The sequence below is a fragment of the Muscardinus avellanarius genome (assembly GCF_963383645.1).
Source record: "Muscardinus avellanarius genome assembly, chromosome: 6".
Lineage (NCBI taxonomy): Eukaryota > Metazoa > Chordata > Mammalia > Rodentia > Gliridae > Muscardinus > Muscardinus avellanarius.
The window spans coordinates 136,253,007-136,277,694 of NC_137791.1; the positions used below are offsets into that span (position 1 = coordinate 136,253,007).

A 24,688-nucleotide genomic window follows, 5' to 3' on the forward strand; every position below is an offset into this window, starting at 1 on the left:
GGCGGCCCGGGCAGCCTGAGGGCGCGCAGGCGCAGCGCGGCGGGCCGGCGCGGGGTGGGGGCGCGCGGGCGCCTGCGCGATGCGGCGCGGCGACGGCGGCGGCGTCCGGGCCGGGCCCGAGGGCGCCTGCGTGCTGCGGCGGGACGCGGCCCGGCTGGCGGGCGCGGGCGGCGCCTGGGTGGGGGCGGCCGTGGCGGCGGCGGGCGCGGCGGGCGGCGGCGCGCTGACGGCTGGGGGCGCGGCGGGCCGGGCGGGCGAGCGGGGGAAGATGGCGGAGCTGGGCAAGAAGTACTGCGTGTACTGCCTGGCCGAGGTGAGCCCGCTGCGCTTCCGCTGCACGGAGTGCCAGGACATCGAGCTGTGCCCCGAGTGCTTCTCGGCCGGCGCCGAGATCGGCCACCACCGGCGCTACCACGGCTACCAGCTGGTGGACGGCGGCCGCTTCACGCTCTGGGGGCCCGAGGCCGAGGGCGGCTGGACCAGCCGCGAGGAGCAGCTGCTGCTGGACGCCATCGAGCAGTTCGGCTTCGGGAACTGGGTGAGCGCCGCGGCGGGGGGAGAGGCCGCGGGCCGCGGGCGGGCGGGCGGGCGGCAGGTGTGCGCCGGCGGCCTCCCCCGCGCCGGCCTCCCTGCCTCCCCCGCGCCCGCCCCGTGGCGCCGTGTGGCCGCCCGTGCCCAGGTCCGCAGTGGGCCCCTCGGCACCCGGGACCCCGTGGGATGGGTGGCCAGTACCTAGTGAACAAAGGGGGCTGTCCCGGGAGCCAGGGCCCGGGAGCTGCTGTCAGAGGCTCTGTAGAGGTGCTGCTGTCTGGGCAAGAGGCGCAGCCCGACCCATTCATTTAGCCAGAGTGTCAGCCTGTCTCCTTGGGACCGAGCAAGGCCGTCATTCCCTAGGGAGTCTGGAAGAGCCCTCTGGCCACTCCTCGTCTGTGCCAGCAAGGAAGAATGAGAACGTTTGGCCGCGCCGTCACCGCGGCCACTGAGGGTATGTGGCCGTCTTCAGGCGTCGTGGGCTTGGGGAAGCCAGGCGGGACCTGAGCTTTCCCTACTCTGAGCTGGTGGTTCTGCGCCTCTTCCCAAACCCGCCGCTTTCATTTTCAGTTTCTTCTGCATCAGGTGAGCAGCCCCCTCCGGCCATTCTGGGGCCCTGGACTCTTTATTTTCCTCCCAAGTCCTTAGGGGAGACGCTGCTCTACAGAGTATGGCCACGCCGCCTCCCTGCAGCAGCCCCACCCTGCCCTTGTCAGCTTGTTGGTGTGAGTGAACATCTGCTTTGTGGAGATGAGGCTGGTGAGGAGCTCTGAAGGAGAGCAGGCCATCCTTGCCCTCGGGGAGCTTACCGTGTGGTGCTCCTGGGCCCCGGAGCTCTTCCCTAAACTGCCCTCCCGGTCAGACCACCTGCCTCGGTCCTCCCTCTGAACTCAGCTTGCAAACTGGGGCCACCCCCAGTGTCTTCTCACACGTTTCCTTCAGTGTGTGCAGCCTCGGCGCTGCCCGGACCCGAGTGCAGGCTGGCTGGAACTCTGGCCTTCCCTGCTTCGTCCCAGCTCCTACAGCCCAGCTCACGCCCACAGTAGGGCGATCTTCAAACCCAAGTCACCTCTCTCGGACTCTTAGTGGCTGCTAGGTAGCCTCACCGTTCTCCGGGCTGCCCAGCGTCTGTGGACGACGGGGATCTCACTGTTTACCCCTCCGCCATTTTTTTTTTATTTCTGTCACTTTCTTCCTGCAGTCGCGGCCAGTGACTGACCTTTCTCCATCATCAGTGCCTTAGAGAGACCTTCCCTTCCCTTCCTGCTGTGCTTATCGCCACAGTCACAGCTGAAAATAGTGGGCCAGATAAAGCGCCGTCAAGTGCTGGGCAGCTGCTAGCTGAGCTCTCTGTGTATCTGTTGAACTCTTCTCCGTAGCCCTAGGTAGGAGGTTTCCATGGACTAGTTTTGCGTCCCAGCTGCATTGTCTACACTCCCTCCCCTCCTGAACTAAGACCTAGGGAGCCTGTGGGAGAGACTGGGCTGGAAATGGGACAGTACTTTTCAGACTTGAGCACCCTGGAAAGCTTGTTGGAGTGGCGGTCAGGGCTCAGGCAGTCCGTAGTCTCTTGGCCGCAGACGGAAGGGCCCTGGGCTTGCGTGCCTTGGTACAGGCTTGGCCTGCTGCCTGCTGGGCCATCAGGAGGCTCAGGGTGGGCCCGAGCTACCCTCTTGCTGAGGGGCCGCAGGTGCGGGCGTCCTGGAGTAGGAGGCTGTTCCGTCTTGTCTGCGGCGGCGGCCCGACCCGTGGCTTCACCTGTTGGCCTTCACTGTGTCCACCTGAGGCTCTTCTCCGTCTTGGTGTGTGCTTCTCTTCGGAGCTTATATCCCAGTACCCAGAAGTCACACACCCCTGGCCCAGGTAGGACATATGTAGCCTGTTCCAGTGCTGTGCTAGGCGTGCCTTCCTCCCTCCTGTCCGTCCGTCCTGGGGACTGGGCCTAGGTGTGCTCTACCACTGAGTTATATTCCCCAACCCTATTTTATTTTTATTTTGGAATGGGGGGGTCTCAGTAAGTTGCCACACGCTGGCTTCGAGCCTACAGCCCTCCTGCCTCAGCCTCCTAGGTACTATGGCCACAGGCGCGTACCCGTGCCCTGCTGTGCCAGGCTCTTTCTACATTTACCGTGGTCTGCGCAGCAGCTCTGTGGGGAGGGTCCTCATTCTTAGCTCACAGCTGAAGGACGGCAGCCGGGAGCGTCAGTTACTTGTCCAGGATCCCACGGCTCACGTGATAGAGCCAGGACTGGACACAGGCCCATGATGGCCGACTGGGCCTTGCCTAGGGGGCAAGAGCGTTGAGTAATGTGGGTCGGAGGCCGCCTCCTTGCTGCAGTGGGGGTGTGGGCAGCTGGGAAGGGCTCTCGGCAGGAGCCAGGCTGCGGCCCCATGGGAGGGTGGGGGGCTGGCGCACTGGCTGAGGGCTGGGCCCAGCTGGCGGGCTGCAGGTTGCATGGAGAAGGAGGCGGTGTAGGGAGACGAGGCCTGCTCAGGTTTGAGTCAGGTGGCAGGTGGTGTCAGGCTCTTGGGTTCCTGTGCTTTGTATAGGGTTCCTGGGGGTGTTCTGAGGAGGCAGGGGGCGGGGGTCGCCGAAGGGCCTGGGAGAGCAGGCTGTATTTGAGGAAGGCTAGCCACAGGCCAGGAGAGGGTGAGGACGGTCAGCACAGGTGTGGCTGTGACGGGGATGAGACCTTGGCGACCCTGGGGAAGGGTTGGCCAAGGCCCAGGGGCCCCAGGGCAGGTCTGCTGGGTGTTGAGAGGCACCAGACTGTGGGTCCCTTGGCTCTGAGTTGGAGGACGCAGACAGAGAAGCGCAGGGCCTTTAGCCAGGTATGGTGGTGCACACCTGTAATCCCAGTGCTTGGGAGGCTGAGACAGGAATCACAGGTTGGAGACCATCCTTGGCAACTTAGCAAGACCTGTTTTTTTGTTTGTTTGTTTTGCGGTACTGGAGATGGAACCCAGGGGCATTGTACCTCCGAGCTACACCCCCAGCCCTATTTCTTATTCTTTATTTTATTTTATTTATTTATTTATTTTTTTGGTGGTTCTGGGGTTCCTGGAAGCCCTTCTACCTCTGGGCTACACTCCCAGACCTATTTTATATTTTTGAGACAGGGTCTCTTACGCCAGCGCGGCTGGCTTCGAACCTGCGCGATCCTCCTGTCTCCGCCTCCCAAGCGCGGGGATTACAAGCGTGCGCCACCACGCCCGGCTTTATTCTTGATTTTAAAACAGGGTTTTAAAATCAAACCTCACTGAGTTGCGAAGGGCCACGCTAAGTAGCTGAGGCTGGCCACAAACGGCGTCCTCCGGTCTCTGCCTGTAGAATGCTGGGATCACAAGGGTGCGCCACCGTGCCCGGCCTCAAGACTCGTTTTGGAATTTAAAAAATATATATATGGCTGGAGGCGTAGCTCAGTGGTGGAATGCCCCTGCTTTATCCTCAGTGTCAACACACACACATGCGCGCGTGCGTATCATTTAAGAACGTTGGTTTGTTCCCCAAAGCACTGGCTGCGGCAGCGGGGCAGGCTGAGGAGGCCGCTCCTGCAGGGGCAGTCGGAGGCTGAGCCCTTGTCAGGCTCAGGCAAGCTCTGTAGGTTTTGAGTTCAGCGCACGGTGCCAGCGGCTGCGGACCGTGCCGTCTGCTCGGCTCCCTGTCGGAGACTGGTGGTTGTGACGTCCTGAGTGGCAAGTGGCCATTTCTTTCCCACCAGGTGGCCATGCAGGGAAGGCCGGTGCCCAGGGTGCGGGGCCTTGCACTGTATGCTTGCTCAGCCAGCGACTGGGCCTGCCCCGTGCTCGCTGTGTGCCAGCCTGCGGTGAAACGCTGCTGGGAGTGGCGGTGACCTTGCAGGCGCCGGGTGCTGGGAAGGACGGGAGGCTGGCCAGGTGGCTGGGCGGAGCAGGGGACACGCAAGGGTGTGTACTGGGGGTCAGGCAGGAGCCAGCTTCCTGAAGCAGAGGATTGGCATTGGGGACCATCTCTTGGGGTGGCCCAAGGAGGTAGATGAGCTTGTGGTGTCAATTTGCAAAGCCTCCCTTGAGCCCCAGGCATGAGGCATGACTAGGGACTTGCAGCCTCCATTTCCCAGGTCCCGGCCTCCATCCCTGACGAAGAATCTGTGCTGAAGGAAGGGGCTCCTGATGGCACAGCAGGAGGCCTGCTTCCACTAAGCTGTGAGGGGCTCCTGGAAAGCCAGGCAAGTGGGAAAAGGGTGCCCGGAGCTCCTAGGCAGGGCCCCTCTCCCCAGGGCCAGGCTTTCTGTGTCCTGGGGGCTGTGGTCACCAGCCCACTAGCATCCTGACAGTGGCGTTTGTGAACTTCTTTAAGGAAGGGCTGGAAATACCAGGTAGTCAACATTAAGGGGTGCTGGGCAGAGCGGCAGTCCTGAACCTCCGTGTTTATAGGAGCAGCTGGCAGTGCTTGATGAACGTGCTGGGCTGCGCTGCTCACCCCTCGAGTCCCAGGTCAGGAGGGGCACGGGCTGCACTGCTCCTGTGTGTGTGTGTGTGTGTGTGTGTGGTACTGGGGATGGAACCCAGGGGCATTGTACCTCCGGCCTACACTCCCAGCTCTTATTTCTTATTCTTTTTTTCTTCTTTCTCTTTTCCTTCCTTCCTTCCTTCCTTCCTTCCTTCCTTCGTGGGTCTGGGGATGGAACCCAGGCTCGTTCTTCCTATGAGCTACATCCCCAGGCCTATTGTTTATTCTTTACTTTGAAACAGGGCCTCACTGAGTTGCAAAGGGCCTCACTAAGTGGCTGAGGCTGTCCTTGAACCGCGATCCTCCCGTCTCAGCCTCCCGAGTGCTGGGATGACAAGTGTGCCCCCACGCCCGGCTGTTAGGCTCTACTTCTAACAGCTTCCCAGGGGTGGGCCAGCAAGAAGCGCTCAGGTGGAATACTTAGACATGCCACTTAAAAGCCTTTAGATTATTAAAAATATTGCAGTTTGTGTGTGTGTGTGTGTGTTGAACCCACAGGCATCCTCCTTCCAAGATACACCTCCAGCCTTTTTTGTTTTTATGAAACAGAGCCCCTCTAGGTTCCCGAGGGTCTTGTGTAAGTTGCTGAGGCCTTGAATCTGCGATCCTCTTTTCTCAGCCTCCCAGATGCTTAGAATTCCAGGTGTGTGCCACCTAAAAGCTATTCTTATTTTGGTAAAATATATTTAACATAAAATTTGTCATCTTAACTTTATTTGGGGTACTGGGGATTGAACCCACCGATATTCAATCACTGAAACACCCCCCTCCCCCGCCTTTTAATTTTGAGTCGGGGTCTTGCTGAGTTTCCCTGGCTGGCCTCAAACTCGTGACCTGCTGCCACACTCTGCCAAATGGCTAGGATTGCAGGTGCGTGCCACTGCGTGGCCACAGGAGCCTGTTTTAAGTGGCCAGGTGAGTGGTGTCTAGGACATTCACATTGTTGTGCGGCCACCTCTAGAAAGCCTTCTTCCCACGCTGAAACGCTTCCCCACTAAACACTAGCTTCCTAGCCTTGCCCAGCCCCAGCAGCCAGCCACACTTCTGCTTTGTCCTTACGGATCTCATGACTCCAGGGGCCTTTCATGGGTTGGAATCATGCACTGTTTGCCTTTCTGTGACTGGCTTATTTCATGTATCACAATGTCCTCAGATTTCATCCATATTACGGCATGTGCCAGAAATTTCTTCCTTTTGATGACCAAATAATATTCCATCACGGGAGTGTACCTCATTTTACTTACAAGGTCACGGATCCCTGGGCTGTCTCTGCTTTTCAGCTCTTGTGATTGTGATAGCGCTGCTGAACGTGCTTCTCTTCCACACTATTTTTAGTGCCTAGAAGCAGAATTGCTTCATGGGATTCGCTTTAGTTTTTGAGAAAATGGCACCCTCTTTCTCCCCAGGGGCATACCACTTTGTAAAGCTCTTTGTCCCTCCCTCTTCTGGCCTGAGGCTCACTGGAGCTAATGACAGCCCAGTTGCTTGGTGCCCAGAACTAGGCTTACAGAGCTTTCCACTGTGGCCAGGAGGAACGGGATGGGCCACCCTGGTACCCCAGGAAGCCAGGCTGCTGGCCAGTGAGAGCTAGTGGCCTGGGGCCAGCTGCGTCCTGTGAGCTGGGGAGCCGGGAGGCAGACAGCACTGTGCTGAGGCCTCTCAGCATGGCCTGGCTGCACAGCCCTGAGATGTGGTGGCACAGGCGTGGCCTGGCTATGGGAGGGGATGGCTGGGCCAAGAGGAGGAGGCAGCTTTGTCCAGTGGGGACCTTCTCGAGGGAAGGTGGCATAAGGAGCTCCTGTGAGAGCCACAGTCTGCGCCAGGGAGGCTTTGCCTCCAGGTGGCAGGTCAGGAGCTGCAGAGGAGGCCAGCCAGCACTGCTCGGCCTCCCTCCCTGCCCTCTGGGTGACAGGCTCCCTCCCTCCCTCCTCACAGCACCCAGCAGGTGTGGCGGGCAGTGGCTCCTGTAGCGCAGGAGCAGAGGCCCTGGCTCTGCTTCCCTTGCCCACACACACGGCAGGTGGATTGCGAGTCCTGCTTCCTGTTCCCAGCCTGCATGCGCCGCCCGCCCGCGCCCAGATGCTCCTCCGAGGCAGCCCTGCTCATGGCTGCCCTTTCCTGGCAGGGCCCTCTTACCCAGTATCCCCAGAAAGCCTACCTTCTGGCCCTGGTGAGGCTTCACACAGTGCACGCCCCGCTCCAAAGCTCAGCCCTAGCCCACTGGGAAGAGCAGGTGGCCCTTCCAGGGCCAGGTGAGGCGGGGTTGGCAGTGGAGCTGCGTGGCTGCAGATGGGTGCTGAAGGGCTGCACTGCCCTGGTAGGAGGCAAGCTGTGTGAGACCCGCGATCACGCCGCCCCTTCTGACCTCGAGGTTGGGCCCTGCCTGAGCTGTGGCCCCTGCTGTACTTGGTGCAGGGGTTGTGGTCTCCATGGTCCAGCCTTGCGCAGGACCTGGGCGCTCTGTGCTGTGGTGATGCATTTGCCCCTGAGCAGATGGTGGGACCTCCCTGTTCCATGTTGGCTGGCCCTGCCTGATGGCAGCCACCGATTTGCTTTCCCGATGAGTAAGCTGTGGGCAGTAACGACCTGCGCTCTGGTGGGGCTGCCGTGAGGACTTTTAGTGAGATGACGTCCTGCTTGTCGTTTCTTTCATTTGGGTCTTATCCTGGGTCACAGACCAGCAAGCAGCAGGGCTGAACGGAGACACTGGTGGAGCCTCCTGGGCTGGGGCCTGAGGGAGAGGCACAGTTGCATGAGCGGAGCGGGCCCCAGGTGCAGGGATGGCTCGCCTGCCGTGGACCTGGCCCTGATGCCTTCCTCGCCACCCTGCCCAGTGGTGCTTGTCATTATTCCAGACTTCAGCTGAAGGCACAGAGAGGTCACAGTCTGTCCAGGTCACACAGCTAAGGAGGGTGGAGCCAGGCCTGGACCCCTGGAGAGAGCAGCTCTGCGCCAGGCCAGTTTCTGCTGGCCTTGGGGAGCACTGAGGGACAGGCTGGCCCAGGACGGACCTGCAGGCCTGGACTAGGGAGTGTGGCTGGCCCCAGACTTCACACACTCACATTGAAAAGTATTTTGGAGGCTGGCATAGAGGTGCTAACCTTAAAAGCTTCCAAGTATAATGATATTTTATAGAGCACAGTTCTCTGCAAGCGAGGTGTGGTGGGCCACGCTGCCCCTTGCCATGCGGCTCTGGACAAGCAGCCTGGCACCTTTGAGCACCTGGGGAAAGGACCCCAGCCCCACTGGCCTGGGAGCTCAGCCCAGGCACACTTCCCGGAGGCCCCTCCTCTTGGCTCACATGGCTGCTTATTGCTGGAGAGGCCGCCAGGCCGAGGTGGGCCCTGCTGGCCCTGCCTCGCCTTAGCAGGCCCAGCCCTCCTGCCTGCAGGCATGCTGGTGAGGCCGTCTGCTGAGGCTCTCTGCCGGACAGGACCCCTCCCTCCCAGAGCAGAGGCCAGGCACTGTGTCCCATTAGATTGGTCGGTCATTCTGTCTGCCTAGCAGCCACCGCAGGAGGTGGGAGGATAATGAGCCCTCGGGGCTGCTGTACTAGGGGAACTTGTGTCCCTGCAGCGTGTACTGCGCCTTCCCATGGCGCGGGCCCGTTCCCTGTGGAGGGGGTCCCTGGCTCAGACTGGCCACCACCAGCCTGGGTCACACACTCTTTAAGTGTCCATCTGGGAATAGTCACGACCTGGTGTTGTGTTTGGCCCAAATACTTCCTAAGAAAACAAAGTGAACAGAATTGATGTTGCTGATGATGTTTCTGAAGAGAAGGGGCCATGTCATTTGGGCCCTTAAGCCCAGAGTCTGCCTTCAGCACCAGTCCTCATGGTGGGCCGCTACCTTCATTCCTGCTCTGTGAAGTTGCACCCACAGCTCCAGGTCTCCTGGGAAGGTCCCCAGTCCTGACTCGTGTGTGCCCCAGAGGAGCCTGGGGAGGTGGAGGCTTCCTGCCACGCCGCCCAGCTAGACATGCGTGGTGGGCCTGAGAAGCACGGTGCTGCAGGGATGGGCCGGCTTGCTGGGGAGCTGCGTGGCTCAGCTGCGTGGAGAGTGGCCTGCCTCCCGCCCGGGCAGCTGGGGCTGTGGGGAGGCGCCGTGGGCTGGGCTGGCGGGCACACGGGTGTGGCTGGGTGAATTAGGGCACACTGGCGCAGCTATTTTCTGAAGTGGCTTTAGCGGTTGCCTTTAAGGAAGAGGCCTCTTGGCAGAAGGGAAAGATTGAGGGAGTCCCATGTTTCCTCCCATTAATAACCCTGTGTTCAGGGGCTGCCAGGGACAGGAGCAGGGTGTGCTTGCAGCCAGTGGCAGAGTCGAAGCAGGCCCCTCCCCTGAAAAGCCAAGGCCCTGTCATCTGCAGTCTCTGCCCGGGAAAGACAGACTGGCTTTCCAGAGCACTTGGCTGGCCTCTCCTTCCTGGAGGCAGGAACACAAGCGTGCGCCCTCCTGTGGTCAGGTCCTCAGTCACAGCCGTCCCTGCCCCTGTCCCAGGGCACCCAGCCCGAGAGTGAAGGGTCCGACACTCGTCCGTCCCACGGAAGATCCCGGCTCCGCCGCCAGCCCCACAATGGGCTGTGCTCACAGCTCTCCAGGTCTCTCCCGGCACAGGATCAGCGCAGGTTCCTTGCAGCACTGACCTGGAGAGAAGGGACCCCAGTGCCTCCGGAGGGCGGGTAACGATGGCCAGGGGAGGTCCTCCAGTAAACCAACCCCCAGTGGGGCTCGTGTGAGACAGGCAGTGGTCTGGCTTTAGAAATAACTTGTGAACGTTGTTGTTGCAGGAAGACATGGCTGCTCATGTTGGAGCTTCCCGGACGCCCCAAGAAGTGATGGAACACTACGTGAGCATGTACATCCACGGGAACCTGGGCAAGGCCTGCATCCCCGACACCATCCCGAACCGGGTGACCGACCACACCTGCCCCAGCGGCGGCCCCCTCTCGCCCAGTCTCACCACCCCGTTGCCCCCGCTGGACATCTCCGTGGCCGAGCAGCAGCAGCTGGGCTACATGCCGCTGCGGGATGACTATGAGATCGAGTACGACCAGGACGCCGAGACGCTCATCAGCGGGCTCTCGGTGAACTACGACGATGATGACGTGGAGATCGAGCTCAAGCGCGCACATGTGGACATGTACGTGCGGAAACTCAAGGAGAGGCAGCGCCGGAAGAACATCGCCCGCGACTACAACCTGGTGCCGGCCTTCCTGGGCAAGGACAAGCGGGAGAAAGAGAAGGCGCTGAAGCGCAAGGTCACCAAGGAGGAGAAGGAGCTGCGGCTCAAACTGAGGCCGCTCTACCAGTTCATGTCCTGCAAGGAGTTCGACGATCTCTTTGAAAACATGCACAAAGAGAAGATGCTCCGGGCCAAGATCAGAGAACTGCAGCGGTATCGGCGCAACGGAATCACCAAGATGGAAGAGTCAGCCGAGTACGAGGCGGCCAGGCACAAACGGGAGAGGAGGAAGGAGAACAAAAACATGGCCGGCTCCAAGCGGGGAAAGGAGGACGGCAAAGACAGCGAGTTTGCAGCCATCGAGAACCTCCCTGGGTTCGAGCTCCTGTCGGACCGTGAGAAGGTGCTCTGTAACTCTTTGAATTTGAGTCCGGCGCGCTACGTGACTGTGAAAACCATTATAATTAAGGACCATCTCCAGAAGCGGCAAGGGATCCCCTCCAAAAGCCGCCTGCCCAGCTACCTGGACAAAGTGCTGAAGAAGCGGATCCTGAACTTCCTCACAGAGAGCGGCTGGATATCCAGGGACGCGTCCTGAGGGAGGCCAGCCTCTCGCCGCCAGCTTGTGAGCCAAACGTTGGACTGGGGAGGGCCGGGGAGCACGTCCTTCCCACATCCTTGCGCTTTTAGACAAATTGAATTCCTTTTTAAGGTATAGATTCTCTTTGTGGTCCTCTGAAAGAAGCAATAGTAACAATCCTTTATTGGGTCATGGGGGAGACCAAGATGTGTCTACTTTGACTTAGTCCTAAAGCCCTTTAAGATGACGACTTGCCTTTGTGCGTTCCGTTTGGAGTGAGCCTTCTTCCCTTAGGGTACAAAAACTGTTGTGCTGTGGGCGCCAGGAGTGAGGCTTTCCTGCTGGGCCGACAAGCTCTTCTCAGGCAGGGCTGCCATGGCGCCCCTTTTCTGAGCCCACCGCTGCCCCCAGCAGACAGCCGTGTGGCCCAGGGCACCGGCACTTTACTGGGAGGCCGCCCAGGCAGAGCCCTCCACTGTGGAGCAGAAGCAGGTGGGGCGGAGGGGCCTTCGCTCGGACGTTTCCTCACACCGCTTACACAGCGACCACGCGAGCTTCCACTTCCTGTGAGCAGTGGCCATGCGAGCTGGGGGCCCAGGTGCCTAGCCCACCCTGCCGCCTGCTCGGGGAGAGCTTGTCCCTGGGCAGGCTCCCCTGACGCACCCTTGTCCTGAGAACAGGAAAGCGGTTAGCGGAGGGTTGTAGGGACAGTGGGGCTTCAGGTCCCTGGGGTGCCCGTTAATGTGTGACCCCCTGTAGTGCGTTTTCTTGGAAGACCCCATTTTAAAGAGTTCAGGGCTCAGTGCTCAGGGTTCTGAGTTCGGGCATTAGCTTCCTCAGGATTTTCATCACAATTCCAAGTACTTTTCCCACTGAAAAATATGACCACGTGAGCCCTGCTAAGTGTATTGTTTAGGGTATGGCCGGGCAGAGCCGTGGGGCTGGCTGGCTGGCAGGGGTGCCTGGGCTGTGCCTCGGAACCCGTGTGCCGCTTCCCTTCAGGCTTCAGTCAGACTCAGAAAGGGCTCCTACCCGCCCCATGCAAGCTGTTTCTGGGGTCCTCTTCAAGGATGGGCATGGTACCTTTCCAAACTTAGGAAGGTTGCCTGCCTTCCAGCTGCTCAGGATTCTCACGCCCAAACCCTGCTTTAGAGTCCCTGGAGTGACCACAGGCCAACTCACGTCCCTCCCGAGCTCATCTGTCCCTTTCCCCACAGGTAGAAGAGCCTGTTTACCTCCCAGAATGTATGGGCTTGAAATTACATTACAGTGAAGTTATTTGCAAAGAAAAGCCTCCTCATTCCCAAGGACAGCCTGATTACGTGCCTTTTCCTTTGTCTTTACATCCTCTCTCTCTTAGGGTAAGTTTTTCAGCATTAAATAAAATATTTCAAATACACTGTATGTGGATTTGGTTGCGGAGCGCCGTGGGCTGCTGACGCGCCCTTGGCCAAGCCAGAACTAGACTGCATCCCTGCTCAGCAGCAGTGCTGCCCAAGGCGCTCCACGCCGCCTGCCCCGCCTGTAGGTGACCATGGTCAGCGAGCTGGAGCCACCACGCAGCAGGACGGCGATGGTGCTAATTCCTGGGTGCTCAGCCGGTGGTTCTCAAAGCGGGTTGCTGGGCTCTTGTGACGGAATGCAGAATTGGCCCCAGACGGTCCTCTGGAGCTGGGGGCTCGGGTAGGGCTTCGGGTCTGCCAGGCGGCTGATGCAAGCTCAGTTGGGCCACTGGCTTCAGCTGTCCTTCATTCCTTGAGTAGCTACAACACCAGAGTCCTAGCTTGGTGAGGTTTTGTTTTAGTCTTATTTCCTATAAAATGATAGCCAGACCTGCATTAAGCTTGAGAGGCAGAGGATCCTGTAAATGTGTGGCCCAGGCCAAGCGCTAGCCAGTGAAAACCTCTGTGCTTATGCAGTTTTAATGTAAATATATCTTTTTGATGGTATGAAGAATTTATTTAGGCTTGACTGTTCTAAAACACCATGATGAATGTATAATTAATTTATGTTGAAGTATTAATATGTTGTTCCAAGGGAAAGTAACTTTAGGATGGATTGCCTCCTACGCCTACCTGCTGCCGCTCGCACATCAGCCCTCACCTCTGCTGTTAGCTCAGAGCCGCCATAACCCTATGGAACTAGGTCTCTGCAGAATTTAAAGTCCAGAAAGGTCATTCTTCGGCTACTTGAAGTAATGCTCTCTGGGAGGCCAACATTCCAAGAATGTATTAAAACTGCAACTCTGACTACCATTTTTATTATCCTTTGACATATTAAACAAGTTGAGAACAAAACAGTGTCACCGCTTGCTTCTTCCTCCGCTGTTCTCGGGGTCTTTAGAGTGCACAGATGTAGGAGCGTGCCAACGAGGCATAGCAGACGCGGCGTGCTTTAGGGTGGCACTTTGGCACCCCCCACTCCCGAGAATTGCTTCCTATTGGGCAGAAAACCTCTCGGGCTGCCCGGTCCCTGACAGCAGCCATCCCTCCCTCCAAAGACCAGTCCTGTGGCAAGGCAGGCTGGCTCCCAGAACCTTCTCAGGGTCACTGGAGTCCGATCTAGTTCTGACTGTCCGCTTGGTACAGCCTGGCCCATGCCGCCTTCACCCAGGCGCTTTATCAGAACGGAGAAGAACAGATCTAATGTCCAGTGCAAGTGTGTACGTATTAAAAGATGTTTTCCTACTAGTGGCGGATGTTTGAAATACACTCTAAGGAACATGGGTGTAGTGGTGCACACCTATAATCCCAGTACTTGGTGAAGCTCAGGCAGGAGGACTGCAGATTCAAGGCTGATCTCATCAACTCAGACCGCTTCAGAATAATCAGGCCAGGCTCTAGCTCAGGGGTAGAATGGCCCTGGGTTTGATCCCAGTAACCCCCCCCCCCAAAGGAGTTATCTCACAGAGTCCTCCCCCAGGAGGCCAAACCGAGGATGCGGAAGTGCTTTGTGTAAATACAACATCTGCAATGCCCTATTCTCTAGCAAACTTTAAACCGCTGCTCTCTTGGGCCCTTGGCAGCGGCGGCTGTGGCTGTGAAGGCAGGGAGGGCAGCACACGCAGCCGCGTCGAGCACCTCCTCGCTCAGGCTGTCCTGCAGGCGAGCTGGGAGGCGAATGGGCATGCCCACAGTGGAACAGCGCAAAGAGGGCGGAGCTGGACCGGGCATGGGTCCTCTACGGTTACACTGCTTTCAGTTCCATAAGGTCGTTTTGAATACTGAAGGCAGCTTTAAAGGAAAGGAGGAAAATGTTTAAAGTAGAAAAATTGAGATTTTTTTTTTTTTACTACTGGACTATTACTTGCCTCTTTCAAAATTACTGGCAAAATACAGGGACCATGCCCTAGTGTTTCCTAATCAGGAGCTGGACCTGCAGTGGGATGGCCTCCCACCCTAACGAAGGTGACAGAAGGCCCTTTCTTCTCACTTATCTATCACACACCTCATTCGACCTAAGCCCTAGGGGTGACTGTAAATGAGGAGCAGGAGGTCCTTCCGCCAGTTTCCAGTCCGCTTCCACAGCTCACGTGCTGTGACTGCAGCCGGGGCTTTCTCTCAGTCACTCCTGTGGTCCGTGTCCACTGTAACAGGCCTGTGCCCAGTGCCTGCAGCTGCCGGAGGGTTGCTGTCTCATGTACAAGGCGCCAGTATACCACGCACAGCTCCAGGGTGAGAGTGGAGGAGGGGGAAGACTCATGCTTGCGTCTCCACCCAAGGACAAAAGGTCGTTACAGAAGGTAGGAAAATAAACATAGTGTGTTTTTAATCCTCTTAAGCGAAATTTAAAAATTAAACATTTAAAGTAGAGCCAGACTGTGGTCTTGGTATTCTGAGGTGGCCCATCTTACGGGACCTTAGCTGAATATAGGTTTACACGCTGAGACAGGCAAAACACAGAAAGGAACTTACTTGGTCAAATTCAGTTGGCAAAATAAAGACGGTGCTGATACTAACGTCCATGTGTTCATTTCCTACCTCCACAGACAACACAGGCTGCCCGTTTGCAGTGTTTGGACACTAACCCTGCGTGAGCGCACGTTCTTCTCAAAGCAGGCTCGTCTTCTTCAGCAGGACCCTCTGCGAGCCAGCTGGCCTCCCTCCCGGGCTGCGCAGTGGGCCAAGGCCACCAGCGGCTCACTCAGCGCTGTACCGCGCCACGGACCCCGCGGCGCAGACGGGCATGCCAGGCAGCCAAGCCATTCCCGAAGACCTTTTATTTGTTTAGGATACTTTGCAATCACCAGTTTGGGCAGATACAGTGTTATTCACGACACTCTAGAGTCCTGGTGTCCCTCTTCTGGAAGTACGCGGCTATTAAACACGTGGTACTAAGAACCAGTGACTAGACTCCCGAATCAGAGTTCCTGAACGCAACTGTGCAAGCGGCTTAATTTTCTGTTTAGCCATTGCTTGCTTAAGCCGTCCAACCAGGCTGGACAAAGGTCAAAGGTACTCACAGATGAGAAACAAGAGCTCCACCTTTAAAGAGTTACAGCAAGCAACGTAACGAGCCACAGGCCCGAGGAGGCCGCTAGGCGTCCTTCACCACCCCCACCAGGGCAGGCCTCAGGGTGCGCCCATGCAGCTTGTACCCCACCTTGCTGACCAGTGCTACCGTGCCCGGCTCTTTTCCCTCGACTGGCGTGTGGAACAAGGCCTCGTGTTCATAAGGGTCGAACTTGGCTCCGACGGGGTCCAGCCTGAGCAGGCCGTGCTTGGTGAACACCTTCTGGATCTGGACCTCAGTCATCACCAGCCCCTCGTACAGGCTCTTCAGGTGAGGGTTGTCGTCTTTGATTTCTTCTTTTGGAACGCTCTGTGTTGCCTTCTCCAGAATGTCTGCCACCTCCAGCAAGTCCTTGCAGAAGCCCTGGATGCCTGTCAGGGTGAAAGGAGACGGCTCACAGTTCCTACCAATGACACGGGTGGGCCAGACCGTCTACTTTGCACACAGGCTGCTTAACAATGCCTGGCCAAATTACGTTCACCCCAGAATTTTGATGCCATGACTGTGTGTGTTGGGGGGAGGGGGTGCTAGGGATTGAACAGAAGAGAATTCTACCTCTAAGCTATCCCCCTTTTCTCTTCTTTTTGAAACAGGGTTTCACTGACTTGTAAGAGCCTTGCTAAGCTGCTGAGGTTGGCCTCGAACCTGCAATCCTCCTATCTCAGCCTTCCAAGTACTGGGGATACAGGCACGCACTGCCATGCCTGGCTTTGCCTTGATTATTTAAAACAAGAACAAAAATTCCCCAAAGCCTTTTCTGAGGTGGGAGCTGGTTTCACTTACTAAAATGAGGAAGCAAGCCAGGTAAAGGGGAAGATGAAGTTTAAAATATCCTCAAAGCTGGGTGTGGTGGTGCACACCTGTACTCCCAGTACTTGGGAGGCTGAGACAGGCGTGCAGGTGCAAAGCCAGCCTCAGCAAGTAGTGAGACTCTCGTTAATCTAGCAAGACCCTTGTTTCAAAGTAAAAATATAAAAGAAGGCTGGGGGTGCAGCTCAGAGTTAGAATGCCCCTGGGGTTCAATCCCCAGTACCAAAACAAAACCATCTCAAGACTTCCAAAGATGTCAAGAAGGATGTATGGCCAGGTATGGTGGCGCAGGCTTGTAATCCCAGCATTCAGGAGGCGGAGACTGGAGGATCACGCGGTTCGTGGTCAAACTCAGCTACTTAGTGAGGCTCTCTACAACTTAGTGAGACCCTGTTTCAAAAAAAAGAATAAAAAAGTAGGGCAGGGGATATAGCTCAGAGGTCAAATGCCTCTGGGTTCCATCCCTAGACCCGCCAAAAAAAAGAAAGAAAGAAAGAAGTATAGGTCTAAAACTCAGGAGGGGTCCTGGAAGACAGACCTGAGTGTGAAGGCCATTTAATCTGAAGTCACTTAGCGGGAAGAGCCCAGGCGTTTGCAGGCGAGGCAGGCCCCCAATCGCATATCACCAGAAATGAGGAGTAACCGCGGGACACACAGGTGGCAGCACCCAAGGAGAGGAAGTGTTCCCAGAAAGGACTCGCAGCGAGCCACGGGGCCTCCCCTTCATCCCTCATCCACACCCCGGAGTCCCTCGGCAAACGCTCCAAGGGTGGCCTCAGGTCCCATTCGCACGACAGGCACAGTCGCCCTGTGACGTGTGGCAAGGTCGGTGTCAGCACCGACGAGCTTCGTGATGTGCTGAGGTGCGGCAAGTCACCCAGCCTCAGGGAACTGCACTGTACCATGCAAGGCGGCGACAAAACACCCAATGGCGACAGCGCAGGCGGCACGGGGAGCTCCGCAGTGACAGCAACCGCTCGAGGATGGGAAGGAGAGCTGGCATGCTAGCCATTTACTGCAGGCCCCAGGTCTGCAAGGGGAGGCCCACGGGGTTACACTGCCTCGGCTGTGTAACCGCTGCCCCTCAGTGGACACCTGAACTGCCAATTCATCTTGAAGATATGGGGTGGGGGGTGGCTGCTGGGTGCCCACTTGCCGCCCAGTCTTGCTTTGGTACGTACAAAGGGGCAGCCCCTTCCTTGTTCCTATTATCTTCTCCTGGGGACCCAAGCACGTAATATTTAAAGTTACCATATAAGCCGGGCGTGGTGGCACTCGCTTGCAATCCCAGCATTTGGGAGGCTGAGACGGGAGGATCGTGGTTCGCGGCCAGCCTCAGCTACTTAGTGAGGCCCTCTGCACTCAGTGAGACCCGATTTCAAAATAAAGAATAAAAAATAGGGCAGGGATGTAGCTGAGAGGTCGAATGCCCCTGGGTTCCATCCCCAGACCTGCAAAATAAATAAATAAATAAATAAATAAATTAAGTTACCATATAATTTTGCCTCCTCCACTAGTTTTTGGCTCCTTTGCCGCAAGTTCTCAGTATCTGCCAAAGCTCGTTTATATTTTTCCTAAAGAAAAAAGAAAAACGATTTACACGAATCAACATTACAAACTGCAAGTCAACATACACACAAGATCCGTTAGTGCTTTTGTGCTTCTGGATAGCAGAGGCTCAATCCGGAGGACTAATTACACCTCCTCGCTATGTCTAGTGAAGAGGAAGCACTGTGAGCTCGACTCCCCGTTCTGATCTAAGCGCAGGGCGAGGGATGAGGGCGGCCTCCCTGGGGGAAACGGAGGCCTCTACCGCATGGAGAACCCCCCACCTTTGCCGTGAGCCCCAAGGGCTCGCTGTTTACTGCTCACGGGAGCTCTGGACCCTTCCTCACCCCTCACCACTCTTCCCACAGGCTCGCTCACCGAGCGCCCTTTGTAGCACTTACTGCCCGGCTCTGTGCAGGTCTCTGCACAGCAGCTGTTCAGTCATGGGTGGTCACAGTGCAGAGGCTCACACAGGGCTCTCAGGCAGCCCGCGCCAGGCCAGGTCCTGGCTCTGAGACCTCAGGTGGCAGATGCCACCGTGCCTGGCCGACTACTTTCTGAAACAGGGTCTCACTGAGTTGCAAAGGGCCTCACTAAGTAGCTGAGGCTGTCTGCAAACTGCAACCCTCCTGCCTCAGCCTCCCAAATGCTGGGATTATACGTGTGCGCCACCGCGCCCGGCTCTAGTGTATATATATGTATATTTTATATGTATTTTTTTGGTACTGTGGATAGAACCTAGGGGCATTCTACCTCCAAGCTACACCTTCGTCCCTATTTTTAATTGTTTTGAAACAGGGTCTCACTGTTACAAAGGGTCTCACTAAGTAGCTGAGGCTGTCTGCGAACTGCAATCCTTCTGTCTCAGCTTCCTGAATGCTGGGATTACAAGCGTGTGCCACCACGCCCGGTTGTCTTTAAGGAACTCGATTTGTGCCACCTCTGCTTTATCATATTACTAGCCAATCCATAGAACTCCTACCCCACACAAGCAACACATGACCATATGTGTGCCCCTACACCTATAATTTTCTGGTTTCTTTCCTAAGCCCCAGCTTTAACAACCATACCGAGCATTCCTACTCGTAAAGACCACTTTCAGTGGTGGTGGACAAGTGACTAAACATCTCTAGCTTTGATCTGTCATCAGTGAAACATGGGATCTTTTGTGAGGATGCCTGAGAAACAGTTCGGCTGGGCCAGTGTCCTACAAGAGAACACGAGTCCTTACCACAGTCTCTCTTAGCTGCTCTTCCAACTTGACCTTCTCTTCCAGAAGGATCTTGTCTGTAGACGGCGGATCTGCCTTCTGTTCACTGTGACCCATGTCTTCTTCCAGACTCTGGCCATTGTTCTTTTGTTTTGTAGCTGTGCACAGCAGCCGAGGAGAGGACCTACAGCAAAACCCAAAGGTCAGAAACTGACAGATCCTCTGCTTGTTAAAGCCAAATACAGAGTTTAGAATGTGGGATAATTTTAAGCTATTTGCTATTGAATTTTGGGGGCAAACAGATCTATCTCAAATGTAATAAAGATAAATATGCCACATAACATTATTTTGGTCAACAGACCACAAATGTGACGGTGGCTATACCTCAGAGCCCATGTGTCTACTAGGCTAGGTTTGTAATAAATCACCTAATAATGACATAGTTCTCAGAATGTATCCCAGCTGTTTCGGTTTGTGACTGTAGTTATACAAGACCTTTTAAGATACCTGCTTAAACTAACACGTGTACCTAAGCTCCTCCTCTCGAATGCTAGGAGTCTTCTGAGATCCAGGCCCAGACCCCACCTTTTCTTTATGGGGCAGCTACTATGAGAGGTGAGGCCACTGCTGGTACTGCTGACAAATATGGACTGGGTGAGACCTGCACACAGAGCCTTAGCGTCATGCAAAACAGGGAAGAGACCTATACTCAAAGACTGTGCTCAGACGCTCTGAGAGACAGGACAGGGAGGCAGCAAGCCTGGGGTGGTGGGACCAGGAGGAACACTGCAGAACAGCTGAGAATTACACCAAAGGATTAAGGTGGACTGGAAGACGCACCTCAGAAATAGGGCACTCCTAAAAAAGGTGTGGCAACAGGAGATGAGGGGCGATGAATCCTGGAAGTGCTCTCATATGAAAAGGTTAAGTGATAAGCCCAAGGTCACAAAGCCTTTAACGTCTGTCTTAAATCCCAGGTTTCTTGACCAGAACCAACAGACGCTCCAATTATGCCACCGTCCAATCACAATCACTGCATTTGGCCTTCTCGGCTTCAAGACAACTGCCTCAACGAAGGGGAAAGTTATCATTACACAGGCTTCACATACAAGGATGTTTATGTCAGCGCTGTGACAAGCCAGAAACACTGTTCACAAACAAGGAAATGGGTAAACGGTGCTTCTACAGCCCAGAGTATCATGCAGCTGATGAAAAGATGCTTACATGCATTACGTAGTTGTCCTCTGGATGCACTACCGGTGTTGTTAAGAAAGGCAGCTTACAGAGAAAGAACTCACATCTGTCACTAAGAAAAATGTCACTGGGCTATTGTGTAATGTAAACCAAGATGGCTAAAGAGTCACCAAGTCTTAAGAGACCCCTGTCCTCCACGTAGGCCATCACTGATAGAAGTTAATGGAGCACATGACCACATAAAACAGGTTCCTATTTTTGTGAAGACAAATTGAGATGCTGCATATGTATGTATCCATGTCTCCCAGGCTTACAGAAAAGGAATGGTCATTTATGGTCAGAGGTAGAAAACAATGAACTTTGTTACATTTCTACTTGTGGTTTAAGAAAAGCTAAGAACTTGAAAACTGTCTTCTAAGTTGTTTCTGCCCTGGCTTTGACAGTCACACTGCCCTTCTGTAGGTCCGCTCTGCACAGACCTTTTCCCGCCAACACAGGAGCCGGGCACCGTAAGGAGTGCAGCAGGGCCCAGAATCAGAGCTGGGCTGCATCCCAGGAGAGGCACCCTCAGGACACGCAGCTGCTCTGGAGCGCTGACTGCCGTGCAGCTCTCCTGCCTGGTCTCCCTAGTTGAGCATCTTTCCACAAAGCCACAATTTCAGAGACAAATGAGGCTGACTTGGTGGTCACTTTCCTGGCAAGTTAATTCCAGATACAAAAACCACAAGCAACTTGGAAAAAAAAAAAGCCCTTTTACTCAAGTACTCCAGGAGGTTCACTTTGTGGTCCCCGTGGTCTTGTACACGACTTTAATCTGGCATTCATGCCTGCAATGTAAGTGATCTTCGCCTCACCTGCCTGCCTGGTCTCACCAGATGGTGGAAAAGTATCAGCTCTCACTCTGCCCTGCTGCTACCCAGGGTTTGGCCAGAGCAGCTTCTCGGGATTTAGTCACTACCTTGCTTCTTGGCAGATCCTCCGAGGGACAATATAAAAGTACTTTAGTATTTGCTGAACTAAAAGGTGAGATTTAAAAAAAAAAAAGCAGAAGCTAGGTGGGCATGGTGGCATACGTTTGTAATCCCAGGATTTGGGAGAGAGGATCGCAGATTGGTGGCCAGCCTCATCTACTTAGGCTCTCTGCAACTTAGAATAAAAGAAAAATAGGGTTGGGGATGTAGCTCAGAGGAGGTAGGATGCCCCAGGGTTCAATCTCCAGTCCTGGGTTCTATCCCCAGTACCACACACACAAACCAAAAGAAAAGCCCCAGGGGGCGGTAGCTCTAGTAGGCCTCGGTGGGGAGTGTGCACTTGTCTAAACAAACTGCCCACAGCAGGCTTCGCTGCCCTTTTGACCTCACACTCCCAGGAAGGTGAAGGTGGAGCGGGAGCTTGAGCTTGAGGCAGAGTGGGAAAAGCCCGTGAAGGGGGCGATCGGCAGAGTGGAAAAAGCCCGTGAATCGGTCCCACGGAACTGCCCCGAGCTGGCCTGGCCTTGAGACGTGCGCGCAGCGCTGGCTACTCGTAAGCTCGGACGTCCAGGCCCCACCCAGCCGGGCAGCGCCTCGCTACGTGACCTTGGACAAGTGGCGGGTTCCGCTGGCAACTTTCTTCAACCCCAGGAAAAGCCGGGCAGCCTGGCGGCGGTGGGCGGTGCGCGGGACCACGCACCTGCGGGCCGCGGGCCTTCGCTGCAGACGCCGGCGCGCGGCCCCAGCCCCAGCCCCACGCTTCCGCTCCAGGCGCCCGGGAGCCCCGGCGCGGGGCAGGCCCGGTGGGGTGGTCTGCGTCCCGCGCGGCGGAGCCCGGGATCGCGGCCCCGGCGATAAGGCCCCGAGGGGAGCCCGAGTCCCGCGCCGGAGCGCCGCGGGCCCGAGGAGGCCGGGGTCGGAGCGGCGGTGAGGACCCGCGCTGCCTCCTCAGCCCAGGGAGGCCAGGCGCCCTTACCTGAGAGACAACGTCAATGCCGAGAGACCGCGCCGCGACAGGCGCACACACCGAGCCGCCATTACTGCTCCTGCCGCCCGCACGGGGCATGCGCGGAGGCCGCCGGTCCGACTTTCCCGCCCCACCTGTTCTCTTGAGCCAATCTGAGACCGCTTGTGTTGTGATGGACACATAGTAGTGACCAATAATAGCGAGTCACGGCGGAACAGTCCCCCCCCCTTCAGTGGGCGGGGTCTGAGGCCCCTGGGAGTCCAAAGTGAGGTGAAAGGTGAGAGGAGAAGGGGAGGAGCCTCTCTGTGGGCGGGGTGAGGCGGGGAAGAGCCAATGGGAAGGGCGGGGCGGGCGCTCGGAGCGCGGGTGGAGCCGCGTTCCCGCCCAGACGCCGGGTCGGCGCGGGCTGTGGGAGCCGTAGGGACTCTAGGGACCCCGCCGGCCTGCGGCGAGCGCGCTCCGGGAGGCCGGCTGCGCCGATTCAGAGGCGGGAGGGCGCGCTCCCGGCGCCGCCGCGCTGCCTGCGTCCGCGTTCAGCCAGCGGAAAGGCGACTTGGGAAGCGGAGGTGATGCCCCAGCAAGTTCGATGTTAAGTGAGGGGCCTGTCGGTGTTAGCTTGCTCTCACCTTCTGATTTTTCAAAATAAGACATCACACAGAAAGTAGAGTACAGGAACACGTTCTGGGGGAGCCCCGTGGACTCACAGCTGGAATGCTTTCGTCCATCGGAGCGAGCCGGCTGCTCCTCACACCCGTAAGGAGCGTGCTGCGCCCCGAGCCCGGGGCCTCCGCGGGAGCTCGGACCTGCGCTCCGCGCTCGGCTGGCAGCGCAGTCCTGACTGCGAAGGCCGGGCCTCCCGCCGGGACTGCCAGGACTCAACCTCCGTGGTTTGAGCGCCTCCTACCTGCCGGGCGCTCGTGCCGCCTGTGAGAGGAGGCCCGCGGCCGGACCCAGGATGTGGGATGCTCCGTGGACAAAAGACCTGGTTATTGACTACCTGGGGCCCGCGGGGAGAAAAACGGAACCGGAACTGGTAGACAACAAACGAACCTAAGAGAATTCAGTCAAATGTATGGAACTTATTCGGATCATGATAGAACGAATCAATTGTAGAAAAGAGTTTTGCTAAATGGTGGGGAAGTTAGAATATGAACTGGAATTTGGAGCTATTGATACTTTTATTTGGAAATAACAGCCCAGTGGTTATGGAAAAATGTCCTTTTAGTCAGAGGTGCAGACAGGAACATTTCCAGTAAATCGCTACAGTGTCTGGAATTTGATTTAAAACACTGCAGAAAAAAAGGTGAAACACAAGTGGCGATGTACTGATAGTGGTCGTCACTGGTGGATAAACTTTTTTTTTTTTTGTACTGGGGATTGAATCCAGAAGCATCCAGAAGCATTCTATCTCTGAGCTATAACTCTAGCCTCCCCCCTTTTTGGTTTTGAAACAGGGTCTCATTAGGTTGCTGAGTCTTGCTAAATTGCTGAGGTCGGCGTTGAACCTGTGATCCTTCTATCTCAGCATCCCAAGTATTGTGATTACAGGTAGGCGCCATTATGGCTGGCTTTCTGGTATAAAGTTTTATTTTTTATTTATTTATTTATTTTGGTGGTACTGGAGGTGGAATCCAAAGGCACCTCTGGGCTATACTCCCAGACCTTTTTTACCTTTTTTACATTTTATTTGGAAACAGGGCCTCACTAAGTTGCTGAGAGCCTCACTAAGTAGCTGAGGCTGGCTTCGAACCTGTGCGATCCTCCTGTCTCAGCCTCCCAAGTGCGGGGATTACAAGCGTGCGCCACCACGCCCGGCTCTGGTATAAAGTTTTAAACATCTGTGTTTCTCATCGGCTCTACCCAAGTCTCCTAATTGCTGTCATCCTGAATCTGCTGACCCATAAAACTGGGATCTTGTCATTTATGAGCTTTAAAAGAGATGGTAATGGTAGCTTCCTTTCTCTTGGGGACTCAGAATCAATCAGATGGTCTTCCTCCTGTGCAGAGAAGAGTGCACAGTCCAGGCCAGCCACCCGGCTATCCGCACCCAGAGCAATGGGATTCCCCTACTCTGGCCCGCCGTGCTGCCACCTCGTGGCCACATCTGGAACCGCTCTTGGGACGCTATCTGCTCAGGTGCCCTGGGAAGGCTACCCTGAGGTCTGGAACTTCATCGCACTCGACATCATCTCCGCTCCGTTGGAATCCTGGAGAAGGAGGTTCTGTGTGAGAAGACTTCAAGCTTGATCAGCTATCAAGCTCGGTCCAACACTGGTCATGGGCGGCCCAGCGGGGCCTGGGAGGCAGCAGGGTGTAGGAAAAGCAAACTAAACAGCATGCGGTGCCCCTCTAAAGGATGGGTGTTATTTTAAAAGAAGAAAGTCCTCAGAAGAAGGCCATGCAGATGGCACAACAGCACCTCTGAAACGGGGGTTTCTTCTGAGCCCCCAAGATGAAAGGGGGGGGGGGTTCTTGAGAAGAAACCCGGTGTTTCATCAAAGATAAACGAACTTTCTTGAGAAGAATCTCGGCGTTTCCTTACCAGATTCTTGTGTGCAGCGAGTGAAGAATGACACCCGCAGACCGCAGGAAGGGGAGTAAAAAGGTTTATTGGAAGCAGCAGGGAATAGGGGAAAGTGGCCAAACACCCCAAAGGGGCTGTCGGAACTCTGGAGTCCAGCAGCTGCCTTC

At 56.2% G+C, this 24,688-nt stretch overlaps 2 protein-coding genes across 2 annotated transcripts; one reads left to right on the plus strand and one right to left on the minus strand.

The window, feature by feature from the left end:
• Nucleotides 1–256: 256 nt before the first annotated feature.
• On the plus strand, nt 257–10,803 carry TADA2B (transcriptional adaptor 2B; the record flags this gene model as incomplete). The annotated part of the gene is made up of 2 exons (XM_080698043.1): nt 257–538; nt 9,811–10,803. Exons 1-2 carry the CDS (start codon nt 269–271, stop codon nt 10,801–10,803), a joined length of 1,263 nt encoding a protein of 420 aa, XP_080554169.1. The 5' UTR covers nt 257–268.
• A 4,518-nt stretch (nt 10,804–15,321) lies between these two features.
• Nucleotides 15,322–22,077, minus strand: GRPEL1 (GrpE like 1, mitochondrial; the record flags this gene model as incomplete). Its single annotated transcript, XM_080698044.1, has 4 exons — nt 22,007–22,077; nt 18,887–19,049; nt 17,600–17,681; nt 15,322–15,668 (listed from the first exon to the last, which is right to left on the minus strand). Exons 1-4 carry the CDS (start codon nt 22,066–22,068, stop codon nt 15,322–15,324), a joined length of 654 nt encoding a protein of 217 aa, XP_080554170.1. The 5' UTR covers nt 22,069–22,077.
• Between the last annotated feature and the right edge of the window lie 2,611 nt (nt 22,078–24,688).